Here is a 17903-nt window from a genome sequence, read left to right as displayed (position 1 = left end):
GTAAGAGCTGATGAGTCAGAAATAACAGCCGGGCTGTGTAATGTTCTGTGTGCTGGAGTTGGGTGGAAACTTCAACCCTGAAGTTGTAAAGGTTAATCACCAGTACAAATTGGTGCCTGCAAATGATCTGCTTTCTGGTTTCATTTTTTTTCTGCACTCATGTATTGGTTTTAAAAATATTCTAGAGTGCATCTTTTCTGTCAGCTTCAGCATGCAGCACTTTATGTATACTGTCCACAACTTGCTCATTCATAATTTGCTCCCTCATTTCTGATTAAACAGCTCTTAAAAGGTGATCAATTGATGGTGGGACCGACACTCCCAGTGAGTCAGAGTTTGTCCTCCTGCTTATGTCCCAGGGATATATTTCAGCTCACACATCTGAGAGAGAGCCCAGTCCTGAAACAGTTCAGTTAGCACAGGGTTCATACTAATGACAAATCCCATTCAGTATTTTTTTTAAGAGCTGTAAACAGATTTAAAAGAGTGGATCAAACAGAAAAGGGAAATAGATGAGCCTGTGCTTAAGAACTGGCCTGGTGCATAACCGAGAACAGACAGGAGCCAAGGACCAGGAACAAGAACCACTACACCATGGTGTTTCTGAAACCCACGCTTGGACAATAGCAATGGACAATAGAAACTGGAGAACGGGAGCCATCCAGGGCACAAGTGAGCAATCGGCAGGGCCGGAGCTGCCGGTTCCCGATCTGGGGAATGGGGGGGTGTAAGGATGGGGTGTCTAACCCTGGCTCTGCAGTGCCGCAGCCCTGCAGAAAGACGCAGAAAGCACGTCAACGCGGCCAAATTAGGTCACAGGTTGATCAAATTTAGCAACGCAGAGCTCAATCTGGAAGGAAAACCAGAAGGTACTGCGGCTGTCCAGCAGCAGGGCTGCAGACCCCTAATGAGGGGAAGTGATAACTGCATTTACTGTACTGTCCACCCCAGGGTGCTTAGGGCCATTCAAGGCCATTAAACAGCAGTGCAGCAGAAAACACAATCGCGCTCTAGAAGAAGGAAGTTTAGGAGACAGTTGTATTCATTCTTACAGACTGCTGTAACAGCAGGCACGCCCTTTCTCCAACATGCATGAGTGAGGTAGCTACTGGACTGAGCGCTGAACACCATGAGCAAGCCCGCTCTACAACCTTCCAGATCCTCAAAGCATTGTTTTCGGTCGCCCCCACAATGAGTCCGCGGAGGAAAATTATTGTCCGACGACGGTGGAACACGCAGTTCGTCTGCTGTAATGATACCCTGGGCAGGAACCCTGCAATTGTGCCCGGCTAATCTTTTCAAATGACAAAGACGACAGGACGCCACAGCGCTTTGCCTCAGAAGGGGACTCAGAAGACACTGCAGGGGATTCCAGGACCTTAGAGCCTAAGACACCAGGGCCCAGCGTACCCTAAATCCCAAAACACGCCCAGATAATCCCCAGCGGAAATCCTATTACAGTCACAGACGGAATTCCTCAGTACGTGTAGAGCATGGGATGAGCTTCCCATCAGCCCTCGAGGACCAGCGTTCCCTTAACGCTGGAGTGCGAGACGCCCTTTTTTTAGAAGGTAAATCACGGAAAACACAAATTAAAAGCAGGGGCATGTTTAGTTCAACTAACCTACAAACCTTGGGTGTTTTAAGGTAAACATTAAAAAGCAAAAGTGTAGAATTGTTCTTGTATGCTTAATTTTACTGAAAATATAACATAATAAATACATAATTCTCTTTCATTCTGTAGTTAAGATATATCTGAGGTTTAATTGTCCTACTTCAGTGATTTTTGATCACTGAAGGCCACTGCCTTAACTGAGCACATCAAACGCTTCATTGAGTGCAATTAAGCACAGCACCAGACACTGTTATGGGTAATCTAGGTCGGACGGTCAACTTGGACACTGACGTCTCTCATTCCGCTGCCCTTTTCAAGTAGCAAATCAAGCACGAGAGAGAACGGTTTTCGTCCGCAGTCTGAACAGGAGAAAAAAATAAATTTCTGCAATTCGATGCCCAGCTCTCAGTCCCTGGTGGTTTTATTCTGCCATGTAAGTCAAATGAGAACTGGAGCGACGTTAGCGAAGCATTTAGTTCAACAGCAATGTGACACCCAGGTGGTTCAGAACCCACGCCATTATTTGGCCTCAACACATGCAGTACACGTGTAAACATGACAACTCCATCTGGCCGTTGGCTTGTGTGGTTTAGGAGTTACAGATAAATGTTCAATACTGCTCGTATTAACCTGCGAAAGCTATGGTTATTGTGCATATTATTACCGCAATTAAACCTCGCAGCTCGTAATGGTGTATCTGGTGTACTATGGTGTACTACACTACTTTACGACTCGCATGAAAGCCCGTGAGGAGGAACACGGCCGAGCTCGGAGGCCACTCTTTGCAGGGAGACTAGACCCTACAGCAGAGCCGTGAGTGTATGAGGCTGCCTGTCGGCACTGAACACACACACACACACACCAGCCAAGCGAGGGACACCGAGATAACCCACTGGCATCCCGCGCTTGCCAACACCACGTCCCGTTGCTACGCGCTTAAAGTCACGCAAAACACCCGAGCGGTACGCGTTTCGAGGGGGACGTGTCAGTTAAGGGCGTCGGAGCAGATCGAGATGTAGGGAGAGGCCTGGCAATTCTCTGCTGAAACGGATACTGGCCGAGGAGAATATACAAGCGTGTCTTTAGCCACCGACCCGCTTTCGACTGCGAAACACGGTTTTGTCCCCCCCCATCTCACACGCCAGGTGTGTCGCCCGTCGCCGGGACGAGCCTGCAGGCAGAGACGGAGGCCGGGAGCAGTCATTTCAACATGACAGCGCCTCCCTTCAGAACACAAGAACCCATCGAGGGGAACATGCTGATCGCAGGTCAAGGGCGCTAAAAGAATTACACACACAGTGGGGGGGAAAGGGAGGGGTAAAATATCATTAAAGGTGTTTAAACTCGATTCCCCGGGTTAATAAATGGCTCAACTTCACCGAGATTCACCATTGCACTGTCTATAGTGATGTTTATGCTCTGTGTGGCACGTTACAATTTGTGAAAGAAAGAAATCCTCGCTTCGTTGCTACAGGACGGCGATGGTGAGCGGTCGCCGAAACCTTCAGGGTACGTGAAAACACAGATGCGACACGCCGTCCGCAGCTCCCCGGTGCCCAGGACCCGCTACGAGCCGCCGGTGACCGGCAACCCTCGCCTTCCGACCGGGCCGCGCATGCGCGGTGCCCGCCTTACCTGCCCGTCCACGAGAGGCGGGGTGGGGGCTGCCGGGAAGGTCAGTCAGTCTTCCTCGCGGGTGGGGGGGGAGAAACGGTTGCGCGCGGGCACGTGCACTTCGCCGTCCGGGCGTTTCAGTAGGGCGCCTAAAGCAGAGTGGGACCTCGCGAGCCGCTCGCCGACCAGGAAAACCGCCGCCCGGGAGACTCAGAGCTCCGCCCCCTCCCCCCCCCCCCAGCCAGGACGGGCTGCGACCTCGGCCCCGCTGATTGGCTGCTGGCCGGTGCCGGGGGCGTGGCCGGCGGCGCCGTCAGGGTCCTGCAGAGCCGAGCGCGTCTCTGCAGCTCCGCTCAGTCGCCCTCTCGTCCTCCGCCCGGTGCACAGGGCAGCCTCTCGCCAGGGAGTCCTGGGGGACGGGCCCTCTCCAGAGCTCGCTCGCCCCTTCTGGGAAAGGTGGGCGCGTTTAATTTGACACCGCTGTGCGGCCCGAAATCTTGCCTTTTAGACTGTGACACAGGGGGAACTACACAAGTCGCATACTGTGTAGACAAGATTCAAGATCCAAGATTTTCTTTTTTAATTTGCCGTACACAACAAGTGTATTGGGATGCTTGCTCTTTCAGCTGTACCCAGTAACAGTTGAGTGGGGGAAAAAAAAGGCACAAATGACAAACAGACATTAGACGTAATGACATAAGACAGGACATAGTGGAAACGGTGCAGTACCTTAGAGTGCAGGTGCTGATTTGAGCTGGTGTTAAGATTCGGAAGTGTGTGTAAAGACCGGCGCAAGATTCCCTTCGCTGCTTGTATTTCTATCAAGGCATTCGACTCTGTCACGTCTTTGTCCGGTTACTCGTTTTGTGCGAGTTGTGGTCTGGGTCTGAGACCGCTGGGGTGTGGTAGAACTGGGCTGCAGTTGCCGCAGGTGCGCAGGTCCTGTCCCGGCGCCAACGCTGGCTGCGGCCTGTGGCAGAGCGCCCTCTGTCGGCGACGGGGTGAATGCTGCGCTCTCCTCGGACCCGATTCACCCGGCGGCTGAAGAGATTCGCTGCGATAACCGCGATGCCGCACCCAGTCGACACGACACGACGGCCCAACTGGCCCCGATCAGAGACGTGTGCGACACAGCGGGGGTTCACCCCTGCCTGCACAACAATCTGGTGCCCTCCACAGAGCGGTCCCCGGCCTCGGGCCGTGTCTGTCCTAAACATCCCACGGAGCTCTCCGCTGTCAATAACCAGGTGGGCGCAGGAAAACAGCCTGGAGACGCACCTGGGAGGATGTATCTGAAAATCACCGAGTGACACACCGACGCAAGAGAATTCCTTCTCACCGCCCCTCGACGAGGGGCGCCGTACAATGGCTGACCCTGCACTCTGACCCCAAGCTTCTCTCCCTGTCTGTGTGTCTGTGTCTCCATGGAGAAAAAGCTGGGGTATGTGAAAAGACAAATTCCTAATGCAAGAAATTGTATAGGGCTAATAAAGAAACATTATTATTATATTATTATTATTATTAAAGGTTTTACCAAATCAAACTGAAACTTGATTTCAATGAAGACAGTTGTTTCATACTGCCCAGGCCGGAATTAAAAGGCTGTGACGAGCTGCTGAAGGTAACTTTGGACTACAGATCAACCCAGGAAGGCAGGTCGTATCCTCTGGCTGGAAAGCCGGTTCACTACGCTGCCACAGCTACCGTCGGCAAAAAAAAAACCCGTGCAAGCTGCTGGCCCGTGAGAGACGTGCTAATAGCACACTGGGCCCACCGCGCGCGACACACAGTGCGAGCCTGAATACCTGCAGCACGTGCAGTGCGTCCTCAGACCCCCCTGAACGTGGAATCACCAAAAGTCACAATTTAGGATTCATTTGGGAAATGTTTTTTTCTTGAACTTTCTTCTTCACCCTAATGTTCAGAAAGGAAGTCCTTCAGTTTTAGTTGGGCCTCATTCAATATATTCCAATTCTGTGAATTAAGGTTTCTAGCAAGTATAATATTGAATGAATCTGAGGCTGCTCAAGACGCGTTAGTAGCACCACGATAACAGGAGAGAAGAGAACCTGAGGAAACACAAAGCGGATTTTATAGTTCTACAATAAATGCCATAAAATCAAATCCAGTCTGTATACTTTGTGCACACCGCGTTAATAATCGCATTCAACGCAAGGCAAAGCGTCTAAAAGGATATTTGTGGCTCCATCTAGCGTCCGTTTTCCAAAGCAACACCTAAAGACCGCGCAGTGATCATCCCCTACATGGGATGGGTTTGTCCCTGACGTCTCGTTTCCATCTCGCATTGCATCTCGATGGTTTTATAAAGGAAACTGAAACATGAAACTACAACACCGCTGGGTTTCAATGTTGTGTTTCTTACGCATCGCAGAACACTCTCTTCAGCCTGGCCTGCCTGGGGGTGTGTTCCTCTATTATTCATGTTCGTACTTCGACATTTTAGATCCCACCAGATTTATTTTATTTAAAAAATATCTAGTTATCTTTATACAAAGTGCTGCATTTATACAGACCTCTGATCTTCATGATTAAAATGGCCTCAATAAAATACGAACAGAGACATCATTAAAATAACAAACTGAAAAAATGAAGACACGAGGCTACAACACCATCTGTTTCAAAGTTTTATTGCTTGTGCATCACAACACACTCTCTTCAGGACGGCCTGGAGAGACCCTTCACAGAAACACACATTTCTGTTACAGAACATTTAAATAGCAAAATGATAATTTAGCAATACAATACATTACATTAAGAGATAATAAATGTATTTGTCTTTTCTACATAGTATTCATCTATTTACAAGCTGCTTATTTATATATTTATATATGAGATACAAAACAAGTGAAATGCAAAGTTTTAGCAAAAAAAAAATTATTAGGCTGTACATTCAGTTTGGTGAGGAATACAAGTGCTGCCCAAAGTAAAGCAAATATTAGGACATAATACAAAAGAAAACAGTACCCAGACGCTTGTGGATATATATACTGGATAGGGTTTTTCAGTAACATGTGGTGAAAGAGGGAGAGTACTCTGGACTCTGTGACACAGGCCTGCAAAACCTGTGCGAAACTATTACTCAAAGAGGGTGACTCCAGACCAAGCGCCAGTCGAGAGGGGAGACCGGCGATCGCTGGGCTGACTCGGGACAGTTTCTGGAATAGTTCACACCGAAAAGGAAACCTGCCCTCACCCGCCTCCCTCATCCTCCCACCCCGAATCTATCAGTTTCACGAAACACATGGCCTCTGTCAGCACACCAAGACAGCAGACTGCACCCCAGCGCAGCGACTGCAGGCACTCTGACCCCATCAAGCACTCCAGGGTTTGTACAGCTTTCCACAGGCAGAACAGAGACAGATACATGGGAAAACGAAACTAGAGTGTTGCCGGATGATTTTCAGTGAGTAACATTATTCTGTGCCAGATTTATCAAGGCCCTCATGATCCAGCTATGATTTAAGAGTTGTTTGCAATGCAAAAAGCATATCTGATATCATTTTTTTTTTAAAAAAAGCAGTTAGCTACCAGCATATAATGGTGACTGTAAAAGGTACTGGATTTTTTTTCATTTTAAAAATGGCACAAACAGATTACAAATAATCTGTTATGACCTTGATAATCTCTCCTGCTGTCTGTAAAAAGAGAATTTTGCTTGGGATATAAGATTTGTGCTTTTAAAACAGTCTGATCTTTGAGGGGTTTCTGTCGAATCCTGCAAGCTCCGTTGATTTAAGCTTCATAAACCCTGTAAGAAAAAAGAGGAACAGGCTGTGAGCTCCATCAAATGTCTGTAAGAATACTGTTGATGCCTGAGCAGTGAATAACAGCTATTATTTTTTAAGTATTTGCATATAAGCATGATTTTTTCTACAGACCGCACAGACTAACGTGGTTATGGAATGTTTAGATTAAGTATTATTTGTAATATTTTTGTCACTAATGTCTGAATATGTACTGGTGATAGAAACTGCCTCTGGCTAAATGTTACGGTGTTTTTTTACCATATCAATATTATTATTGTGTCCAAGATGGTGCTGAGGAGAGAATATTGCATGCATCTCCCTCACAGATTGTGCTCTGTCGTGCTATGTGTTACTATTGTTAACTTTAGACATACACCCTATTCCTGCAGTAATCTTGTAATCTTTTGAACATTAGATCAAGAGTTACAGACATATGTTTTAGTGTTTTGGACCTAGAACAGCTCTCTGGACTACCTCCCTTGTGTCTGAGTGCTGCTTAAAATTATAGCTGCTACTATGGTCCTATCGCCAACAAGTCATTTGTTCATGTGTCATTTGTTATGTCTTTTTTATGTCAACGTTATGTCATGTTTTATGTCATCTGTGATGCCATGTCACGTGAGAAAAACACACATTTCACATGTACTCAGGTACATACGACAGTAAACGTGCACTATTGAGCTATTGTGTCTTCATTTCCTGCCATCACGAAGCCACCTGCAGTCATTGTATATTTTGCAACGATGACACCTAATGGGCAGTAATGGAATAGCAGTTGATGTCTCTTGCAAACAGCAGATGGCGAACTGGTGTAAGGAAATTTCCGAACAGCATTTAAGACAATTAGTACTGTTTGCATTGAACAATACAATAGCAAATAACTCCAGTCGTGTGAAATTGTGATCAAAACTCAAAGCAAGAGCAAGATGCCCGAAAGTCTTCTTCCAAAAACACTTGTGACATTTTTTTATGACATGTTTAAAATTAAAGACCAGAGTCACAGATTAATAATAATAATAATAATAATTGCTTACACTTATATAGCGCTTTTCTGGACACTCCACTCAAAGCGCTTTACAGGTAATGGGGACTCCCCTCCACCACCACCAATGTGTAGCATCCACCTGGATGATGCGACGGCAGCCATAGTGCGCCAGAACGCTCACCACACATCAGCTATCAGTGGGGAGGAGAGCAGAGTAATGTAGCCAATTCATAGAGGGGGAGTATTAGGAGGCCATGATTGGTAAGGGCCAATTGGAAATTTGGCCAGGACACCGGGGTTACACCCCTACTCTTTTCGAGAAGCACCCTGGGATTTTTAATGACCACAGAGAGTCAGGACCTCGGTTTTACGTCTCATCCGAAGGACGGCGCCTGTTTACAGTATAGTTTCCCCGTCACTATACTGGGGCATTAGGACCCACATGGACCACAGGGTGAGCGCCCCCTGCTGGCCCCACTAACACCTCTTCCAGCAGCAACCTTAGTTTTTCCCAGGAGGTCTCCCATCCAGGTACTGACCAGGCTCACACCTGCTTAGCTTCAGGGGGTTGCCAGTTGTGAGTTGCAGGGTGATATGGCTGCTGGTTGTTCATTTGTTCATTTTCATGCTCTAGGATGTTCATTTTCATGCTCTAGGATGACAAGGCAACACTGCGTACAAACTCTCCCTGTGAACCTGATGGCAGATTACTCTGGTGGTGTAATTCCTTCTGAAAACCGGCAGCTTCTATCCCGTCTTGCGCTCGGATTCGGATGGCTACACCCTACGAGCTGCAGGCCTCACCTGTGCTTGTCCTTCCAGATCTTGTACCACTTGACCAGATTCTTGGTGCTCTGCAGTCTGGGGTGCAGGCAGTACTCCTGGCCTTTGAAGCGAGACACGTTCTCCATGGTCACACTAGGAAAGACACACAAGAGCGACACCTCTATCAGCACTGGGAATCCCGAGCTCAAGAAACATCAAGATCATGTAAGCCATCATCTGGGCATAGGACAGAGGCTTCATGGCTGTAACTGTTCTGAAAACGCTATTTAAAAGTCACTCATCCACACCCTTATATGATTATATAATAAAGAAATTATGCAGGGCACTGCTGCATTAAAATAAGCTCCACAAATGCCACTGGGCTTGTCCCATTTTCCCAGAACCCCTCTATGGTTGTGGCAAGCTCAGCCTGTGCCTGTGTTGCTTCTGCCTTGTGCTTGGTGTTGTGCCACGCACACCACAACGCAGGCGGTCTCTTTGAATACCCAAAAAAGATTAACAAAGACAGCATGCAAGCAGCAGAGATGGGTGAGAGTGTGTGTGCGAGCGAACAGTTGTGCAAGATCAGCTTCCTCCTCCTGGGAGGTGCAGAGACACAAGAATGACTCCAGCCAGGCTAAAGCAGTCACAGTCCATACCAGGCCAACTGTGTGGCTACCTCTGTAAATCCACATCTTCTCTGCATGCTCGGCTGCCCTATTCCTATCTCTCAGAGCAGATCTGAATACCTACTGTCTGATCTGGCAGTTAAAAGGTGTTGACTGTGTGTGTTGTGTGCCTGGTGTTTCCTGCAGGTCTTGCTTGACCTGAACCAGCTCATTATGGGCTTGACTGCCCCAGTTTACTGGCTGCTCCTGGCTCTTCAGCTGCTGGTGCTTTAAAGAGACTCAGATGCCCCGCAGGACCAGAGTCGGACCACAGTGGTGCTGGTGAAGCCTCGTCCTAGTTTCACAGAAGGAGGGTGTTATTTTTCAATTTGTTTATTCAAACTCTAGGGATTAACAGGCCGCGGCAGGCACGCTGTACACATATGGCGCATTTGCTTGCATTCAAAATGCATTTTCTAAAAACCACAGCAGCATTTGAGAATCACTAGGAGACGTTGCACAGACACAACCTCATGTGCCCTGACAGTTCCTGAAACTGAAGGTGTAACAGGGCAAATGACAATCTGAGCAAAATAAAAAAATCAGCAAGAATTATCACATGAAACAAATGCGATAATGAATGGAGTTACTGTGTTGTAGCTCTTTAACCTTCATTTTAGAGCTCGTATTATGGTTTGTAACAGCATATTTACAAGACAGATAAAAAAGCCAAGGGTAAAAAAGAGAATAAATGCTCGAGAGCTCTCTTTCTGTTTGTTGGATCTCCATTAGCACGACAACAGCAAGAAGGAAAACCCCACACAGTAGTTTCCTTCACTGGTAAATGAGCTCCGCACGGCTCTGCAGGTGCTGCGGCCAGTCAGCTCACTTGGACTCGCGCTCTTTGGTGGGTCCATTCAAATGATCAGCTGTGCAGAGCTGCAGTATCGGACGACTGCATCAGCCGCGAGCAGCCTGAGGTTTTCACAGGAACACGCACCTCATGCAAATAGTTCAGAGACGGGTCTTGGGCAGATCGGAGGGAGAGAGAGAGAGAGACACGCTGGTTTTCCGGCAGCCTGCTGAGAACTTGTTTAGATCACAGCCAGGCCAGCCTTATTATGCAAACAGACAGGCAAGTTGTTTGTAGGCAATCAATCCCAGCCTGCAGCAGCACAATCGCTGTGCTAATCTGTGGCCCTCAGTATCTTGGCAGGCGGGGAGAGAAAGTTTGCGGAGAAACAGCACTGGAATAACGATGGGCCACCCCAGAAGGCTGGACACATGCTTGCTAATAGCTGAATGGACAAAAAAAGCCTTTCTCTCCCCGACACCGTTGCGTTTTTCGGTGGCTTTTATATAACGAAATAAAAGAACAGCTCAGCCTGCCGCATTTGAAAATATTGCCACTTTCAAACGCCATGAACTTTATCAACTCGCTTCACATATTCACTGAAAAGAAAGCAGGTACTGCCACTACCAGCTGTGCTTGGATAATAAAAAAACAACTGAGTGATGGATCTGCGATCTCCTAGATTTTGGGTTACAACAATGTTACTTTTTTATTTGTACTATTTGAATTACGATATGATATCTGATGTTTTCCTCTGGAAAAAAAAGTGTAGCTCATTATACTTTTGTGCAAATCTGTTGAGGAAAATGTCTCTAGAAATAAAGGTTGGATGGAATTTCAAGCGCATAATCGAGGCTGATTGTGCAGCGTTCTACTTCCGAGTAACACTAGAGGGCGACAGACGGCAGTCTAGGATGGTGGTTTCGTTCTGTATTTCAAACTGCGGTGGCACAGCAAGCACTATATTTATCCGTTTCTCTGATTTGAAACAAATTTAACTAAATCTCAGATATCAAAACCAGTCTGCTGCCAGTGTCCTTTACCTTTATCCTTGGAACTGCAGTCCCAATTTCTCAGACCAGTTTTTAAATCTCGGTAATAAAATAATTGACAGTATCGCAAAATTTTACTAATTCCGAATTAAGCACAACATTGCAAACTACGTGAAAGTACTGTATAGTCGCCTTATTGCAAACCCCCTGGTCTCGGCACGGGTGGGAACAAGATAATTCTGACTTAAAATTGGCCCTTCCTGCTCACTAGTCACTGCAATGATTAATTTGATGCGAAGTACAAGAAAATAAGTACAGGTTGTGCAGCAGACATTTCGCTGAAATGTTACAACGTGATCTGCATGCAGAGTGAACGAGTAAGTAGTATTTGTGGGTAAAATCCCCTCGAAGTAGACAGCGGTATTTTTCTTGGATTAAAATTCACAGGCCTGCTTGTTTACAATGGCATTAGGCCGGTTCACCTTACCGGAAGTTATGTTGCCTCATTCTGAATTGCAGAACGTGGCGCTGTATATACCTCGGAATTCAGTCTGTTTTGTGGTGTAAATAGTGTAAACTGTGCACATATTGCTTGTATTGATATTGCTTGTACACTATCATCGATAACACACTGGTATGCAACAAGAGCCGCCTAGCAATGGCTGTAGCCTATAGCCACTGTGGGCACTAGAGTATCTTCGAAACCAAAAGGTCAAGGGTGAGACGCAAAGGAAAACAGATGGAATTCAACAGGCACCAGAAATAGGTGTTTAATCAGGGGCAGCTGCTGAACCAGCACAGCAGAAAGCAGGGGCTCCACCCAGTGTCAACTCATCTTGGCTTTGCATTATCTGCTGGCTCCCCGGTAACACTGGGGCACTTGTGCTGTAATTCAGCCTGAAACTGACTGTAAACGAACAAAAGGTTCTTGTATAAACAGTGTCCGGTTCCTTTCGTATTTCATATACAGGTTTGAGCGGAAAACTATTCTTGTTTTAATTATCACTGTGCAAACAATGATTAAGTGTGGTGTTCTGAAATTGAAATAAAACACCTCACATATAGCTACTGATTTTTGGTTATGCATCTGATGGGTCAACAATGCTATCAATTCTGAGCTCAGGAGTGCCAAATCATTTTTCACCTGTTTATGAACATTAACCTCGAGCCATAAAGCATCTGGATTTTATTTCATTTAAATTATTTGTCAGCTTCAACAATAAATGTTCAATGCAAAAACATGACTGCAGTGCTAAGATGGTGTGGTCCTGATTGCTTGCCAGGGTTACTGGTCCAGCTGATCTGTTGGTGAGATTTCAGCGGGAGGCAGAGTGTTCATCCTCTCTCTCAGATGAGCTGCTCGCACGTAGGAGTGCTCATGAGCTCATCGAGTGACGCTCACACCTCCGTCCTTTCCTACTGGCTCTGCACTGCTTACAAGATCTGGACGCTGCACCGACGTCACCGTGTGCCGAGGGGCTCTGAGAAACCCAAGGCACGTCACTGCCACCCACAGGCTGGGGCCCCGACAGAGCGAGCAACGCGGTTAGGAGGAAAGTGATTCGATTGTCAGGCGCGAGTGGGAAGGGACGGAGCCGAGAGAGAGAGACTTGCAGGTGGGAAGCAGGCGAGTGGCGTCAGCGTGCGTCGGCTGCCGAGGGGCGAGTGAAACCCCTCCACTCACACCCGAGACCGACACGGCAGCCGATATTGAGCCTCTGCCTAGCTCTGCACGAAAAGAAGAGGTGAAGCCCTGTGAAATGAAAGGAAACGAAAGAAGCTCACAAGATCATCTTCTCCTGGCAGAAGGGGTGTTTGGGTTTAATCTCCAGCTTCTGAACATCCTTGTAGTGGATCTTCGGGCCCTTCCTTGTGCACTTGCACTTGTAGGCTGTAGAGAGAAAGAGAGAGAGGGTACAGACACGGTGAAGCATGAAAGTGATTCACAGCCTCGTCCCTCAGACTGAAGTCACTGGGGCTCATTCTACCCTCGACCCAGACCAGCGGGGACGGCCACACCAGCTGAACCAGGCAAGAGGCCGCGATCTGGCCCTGCTGAGCCAGATCAGAAAAGTTGGACTTTTTCCCATTGAAATAGAGGGTTTGCATTTTTTTATTCAAACCCTCGTGTTGCGATGATGGATGTGTTTGTATACACCCAGCCAGGATGGTATAAACAGAACGGCAACTGAAATTACAGAAGAAAGATAAAGCAGGTTTAACCCAAAATCACAAAATGATGAACCTCCCGAGCTAATCTTAGGACTGATGGAATCAGAGGAGATTTCTGCAGAGTGGCAACAGAGCAATTAAAAAGCCCTTTCCTTAAAGAGAAGCCAAAATAAAACCTCTTAAATGATTGCTTATTACTGAGATCACTATCCTGATCAGTGAAACTTTGGCATTTCGGATACTATGGCAAACAGTTCTGCATCACTACAGATCACTGTGTCAGATAGCTAATCTAGGACATGGATTCCCAATGTCCTTCTGGGGCTCATCATCGGTGAATTTAGGTTCATCAGTGCTGAGAATACAAACACAACCAATTTCTGATTTAAAATTTCATGGTTCATTTTCACTCTTTTCATAACAAGGGTACAGGAGCTCTGCATAACCTGTGCAAAGCTTTGCTGACTGGATGGAAACCTCCAACGTCCTTTACTCTGATTTCTACACATTCTGCAAAAAAGGACCCTTCCTTTTTGAAATAGCAATGCCCTGGCAGCAGGTGCCACACGGGGCTCATGTGCTGTCCCAGAGGCAGGCCGACAGCGCTCTTCGCTGCTGCACTGAAGGCGCAGCTGACCTACATCTTCTGCCGGGTCCTCATCAATCTTCCCCAGCATCGCCAGGTGTGCCAGCCCCGTGCCCGGCGCCTGCAGGTGGGCCAGCTCAGCTCAGGCAGCTGGAGTGCACGGGAGCCGCTTTTCAAAGTCGTTTTGTGTTTTGTGTTTTGCAGCACGAGCTAAACATATAGACACTCCTGCTCCAGTACAGTATGCATGCGGCTTATATAACTCAAACAGGATCAGTGCTGTACAGCTTCCTTGTCAATTATTTCACTCCAGAAGCCCCACCAGAGGTCTTTACAGCACAGGGAAAACCACAACGTCAGGAAACATCGAACTGAGGAGTCGCATGCCGGAATGAAAAAGATTTGATTCCTTATTCCTTTGCCTCTGATCCTTAAACTTAAACTGCATCAATTTGACACCCACAATCAAATCATTTGGGGGGTGTATTCTGTGTGGCTTGCGTCTCTTCCATTGTAACTTGTGAATCTTGAGATTTTTCAGAGTTTATTAAATTAAAACGAACAAATGGTGAACGAGGCTGATTCACTTAAAGAGGTTGTAAGAGCTTTGTAAAGTGGCGGTTTCTGCCTTCAGGAGGTACCTGATCTCTTGCCTTTAAATCTTTATGAGCATCCCTGCAGGTCTGAATAATGTTGTAACTTGATATTAATGTTTGGGTACCGGTTGCTTTCACGTGTGAAATCCTCCCCAGCCTCCTTGCAAATTAAAAAGGGATCTGCATACGCATATTGCAGTTTGAAACGCGTGCGGGACTCTCTGGGACTCGGCGCAGGTTTAAGCCCATTCTCGCTGCTGAGCCCGCAGTTCCTCCGCTCAGCCGGAGCTCCAGGGCTGAGAGCCCCTTTAAGTGGGATGTACAAAAAGCAGAGACGACAGCAAACACTCCTCTTCTTAATATCGTGAAACGCACTCGCGTTTTTGTTCAATGACTGGTTTCCCAGCTAGATTTAAAATTCGTTAAAACTCTGCGTTTTACAGATAGCACCCAAAAGTACAAGAAAGACTTGAATACCATGTTGTTGTAAACTTCGTCCTATGATTTTAAAATGATGTCAGCCATCACCTTGGAAAATTTGGTTTTATTAGAGTAGTTCTTCTCCACTTAGACGTTGAGCCTGTATATAAACCTACAGAAATGTTGTTTAAAACCAGCGTCCGTCCGTTTCTATAGTAGCTACAGATATGTTTGACGAGCACTCTTACAAAGAAATCGTATACATATATTCGCATTTATAAGGAAAAATAACCGAGTTATTTTAAGAACAAACGTTTGAACCCACGCATAACAGATCAAACGAAGAACAGCAGAGAATTGAATAAAAAAAAATACCTTCCACGTTGAGAAAGTAAACGGCGAAGACCAACAGGAGCAACGCAGCTGTACAGCGATTCATCTCGACAGGTGAGGAACCGACACTCGAGCCCCCTTTTGGGTTTATTTTAAATTTGGTTCCTGCTGAAGCGGCCGGCACCGGGAATTAACACGGAACAGAACAAGTGAAGCGCCAGAGATATCTGCGTCCCGGCTGGAATGTGGTGTCCTGGGCACCGCGGTGTCAGCTCGGGTCCCGTCCGCTGTCTGGCCGCGCCGCTCCAGCGTCGGCGCTTTAAACAACCTGCTCCCCCTCTCTCTCCCTCCCTCCCTCTCTCTCCCTCTCATTAATATGCACAGCCCGCCGACGAATCGCTCACATCTTCCCGACAAGTGGCAAGGGAAGGGGGGGGCGAGGATAAATAGAAGCTAAGACAGGAAAACAAGACAAAGGAAGCCCAGCCAGCGAGAACAGAGCCGGCCGGTGTGTCACGGGAGGTTTTGGGGGCGCATGCAAAAGAAAGGGAAATTGATTGCGGGGTCCTTTCGGACCGGGGCGTTTTGGACATCCAACTTGCCGAATGCCCGTGGCAGGGAGCTTGCTTCCCTACAAAACGCTCCGCTCCGACTGTAGTTTTAATATCGACTCGGAGTTTTTGGGGATGCAGTATCCCGCGCGTAAAAGTTTTGGGGTTTTGAATTGAAGTCCTGACCCTGACTCCCCTCGGTGCCTGGGCGGCTACGTCCACATCACACACCCCAGTAGAGACCCCACTCTAAAATCCCAAACTGTATCACATGATAAACCAGGGGAAACTGTCAACAAAACGGGTTTAAAACGAAAATATTTCAACAGTTCATCTACAGACACCCGGGGCGTGCGGTCTTTCCCCTTATTCTTGCATTCTTGATTCGTGAAGACACTAAATACGTTTTGACACGATTTTTTTCCTACAGTTTGCATTACAGCTGGAAACACCAACCCGTGCGTCTCCGTGATTTACCCATGTTTACTGCACTTTTACAGTGGTATTCTACAGCGCGCTGGTAATAGGAACCGATGCCAAGGTCTGATGGAAAAAAAAACTCGGCTCACAATTAGTCAAAACAGAGAAGTGTCACAGCCCCACAACCTACACGCTCCTCGCAGCAGGCTGACGGAAAGGTCCACATCTTGATACGATTAGACGAACCTCGCATTTAGTAAAGACGTACCCTGTACTCTGACGTGGGAGATTAAGAAAATAAACAGTAGTAACGGCGCTCGTCAATTGAGCAACAGCTGTCTCGTGTGCTCCGACAGGACTGGTTAGATCTGCACTCTGAGTAGGTTCTGTAGGAGCTATCTAGCGTGCTCAACCGAGTCAGAACTTCCTGCATCGAAATAGGTAAAATAGGCTCAACGTTCATCCTAGATAAAAAAAAGAACTATTCAACTGCATTTCAACACTGACGTCGGCGGTATGTGCACATGATGTCTTGCTTTAATAAGCAGGCTTAAACAGCTGTAACGTAAAAAGGTCTTCTGTGTCACCGTGTTTTGTTGAACCCCGATTAGCTGAAAATTAAACTGACGAGCACAAAAGCCGCCCAGCCCGCTGTCACGGCGCGGTCACAACAAACCCCACACCAGCCCGTCTCGTTGAGTTTAGTCACGGCAGCCCTTTGTTACGCTCGGTAATTCTTCAGGCGGTAATTGCTCTGACGACAACGGCAATAAAGGGCCTTTCAGAGGGGCCATCCTCTTACAATGGCCCCAGGCAAGGTTTCAAGAAATATTTAATTAGAAATACAATACTCGACACGAAGCCCTGCATTGTGCGGCTTTCCCGCAGACCTCCTGCACCTGTAGAGCGCCGCGGGAGGCGTTGTGGGACATGAGCTCCAGTCGGCCGCCTCTCCACCTTGCGCCTCCGACGCGCTGCCGTCGCCCCGCTGCTCTGGCAGGGTGTCATTAAGCGCCCTCCCATTAAAAGCGATTAAACCATCAATTCTAACACGCACCGCGTTAGAACCTGTTTACTACTCCCCACAACAGACTGCAGTCTAGTCGCCCCTCCGCCTATCAGATTTCTTCTGCGCTTCTTTGACACTTCTTGACACCGAGCTCGGATTTACCCGAAAGCGGCGCGCTGGGCAGCGGGGCCGGCGGTGCGTCACGACTGCCGGGCGTCACCCAGGTGTGGCCGCAGGTCAGCAGTGGATCAAGTGGATCCTTTCCTAGATGCAGGATCGTTAGTGAAATGCAACTAATGACGCCCCCAATAATTCACGAACCCGGGTGGGAGGGGAATCGGGAAGTGGGGGCACGCGGGTCCGTGACGTCTCGAGTGTACAGTGGGAACGCACGCACGCGCGCGCGCTCTGGGTATCCAGCCCTCGCTCAGCCCTGCGTGACCGAAGACATACCGTGGCAATCACACCGACCCTGGGCGCGATCACGCGTGTGCGCCGTGCTGACCTGAGTTTAATCGTTTCTGTTTCTGGGGAAACAGGTCCAGGCTGTGGTGGGGTTCTGGATGGTTTTGCCCTCTCCAGCTAACGAAGACGGAAGGGCCGCCGGACTCTCGTCG

The 17903-nt window shown here is 47.8% G+C and overlaps 2 protein-coding genes and 1 long non-coding RNA gene across 3 annotated transcripts in view; 1 reads left to right on the top strand and 2 right to left on the bottom strand.

Moving 5' to 3' along the window:
* Positions 1–3421, bottom strand: part of fam13b (family with sequence similarity 13 member B) — a 63472-nt gene extending 60051 nt beyond the window's left edge. The window contains exon 1 of the mRNA XM_088604750.1: positions 3251–3421. The gene's annotated coding sequence lies outside the window, so the exon portion shown is untranslated. The remainder of the gene's footprint in view (positions 1–3250) is intronic.
* On the top strand, positions 1432–6756 carry LOC148650696 (uncharacterized). Its single transcript, XR_015926200.1, has 2 exons — positions 1432–1571; positions 3090–6756. It is a non-coding gene; the product is annotated as an uncharacterized LOC148650696 (long non-coding RNA).
* On the bottom strand, positions 5862–15625 carry cxcl14 (chemokine (C-X-C motif) ligand 14). Its single transcript, XM_088604759.1, has 4 exons — positions 15349–15625; positions 12985–13090; positions 8786–8899; positions 5862–6998 (listed from the first exon to the last, which is right to left on the bottom strand). The coding sequence occupies exons 1-4, from the start codon at positions 15410–15412 to the stop codon at positions 6983–6985; spliced, it is 300 nt and encodes a 99-aa protein (XP_088460885.1). The 5' UTR covers positions 15413–15625; the 3' UTR covers positions 5862–6982.
* Positions 15626–17903: the final 2278 nt, after the last annotated feature.

The sequence above is a fragment of the Lepisosteus platostomus genome, chromosome 13 (assembly GCF_059453375.1).
Source record: "Lepisosteus platostomus isolate fLepPlt1 chromosome 13, fLepPlt1.hap1, whole genome shotgun sequence".
NCBI lineage: Eukaryota > Metazoa > Chordata > Actinopteri > Semionotiformes > Lepisosteidae > Lepisosteus > Lepisosteus platostomus.
Note: the sequence above shows the minus strand (reverse complement) of the source record. Positions and strands in the feature narration are given on the sequence as shown.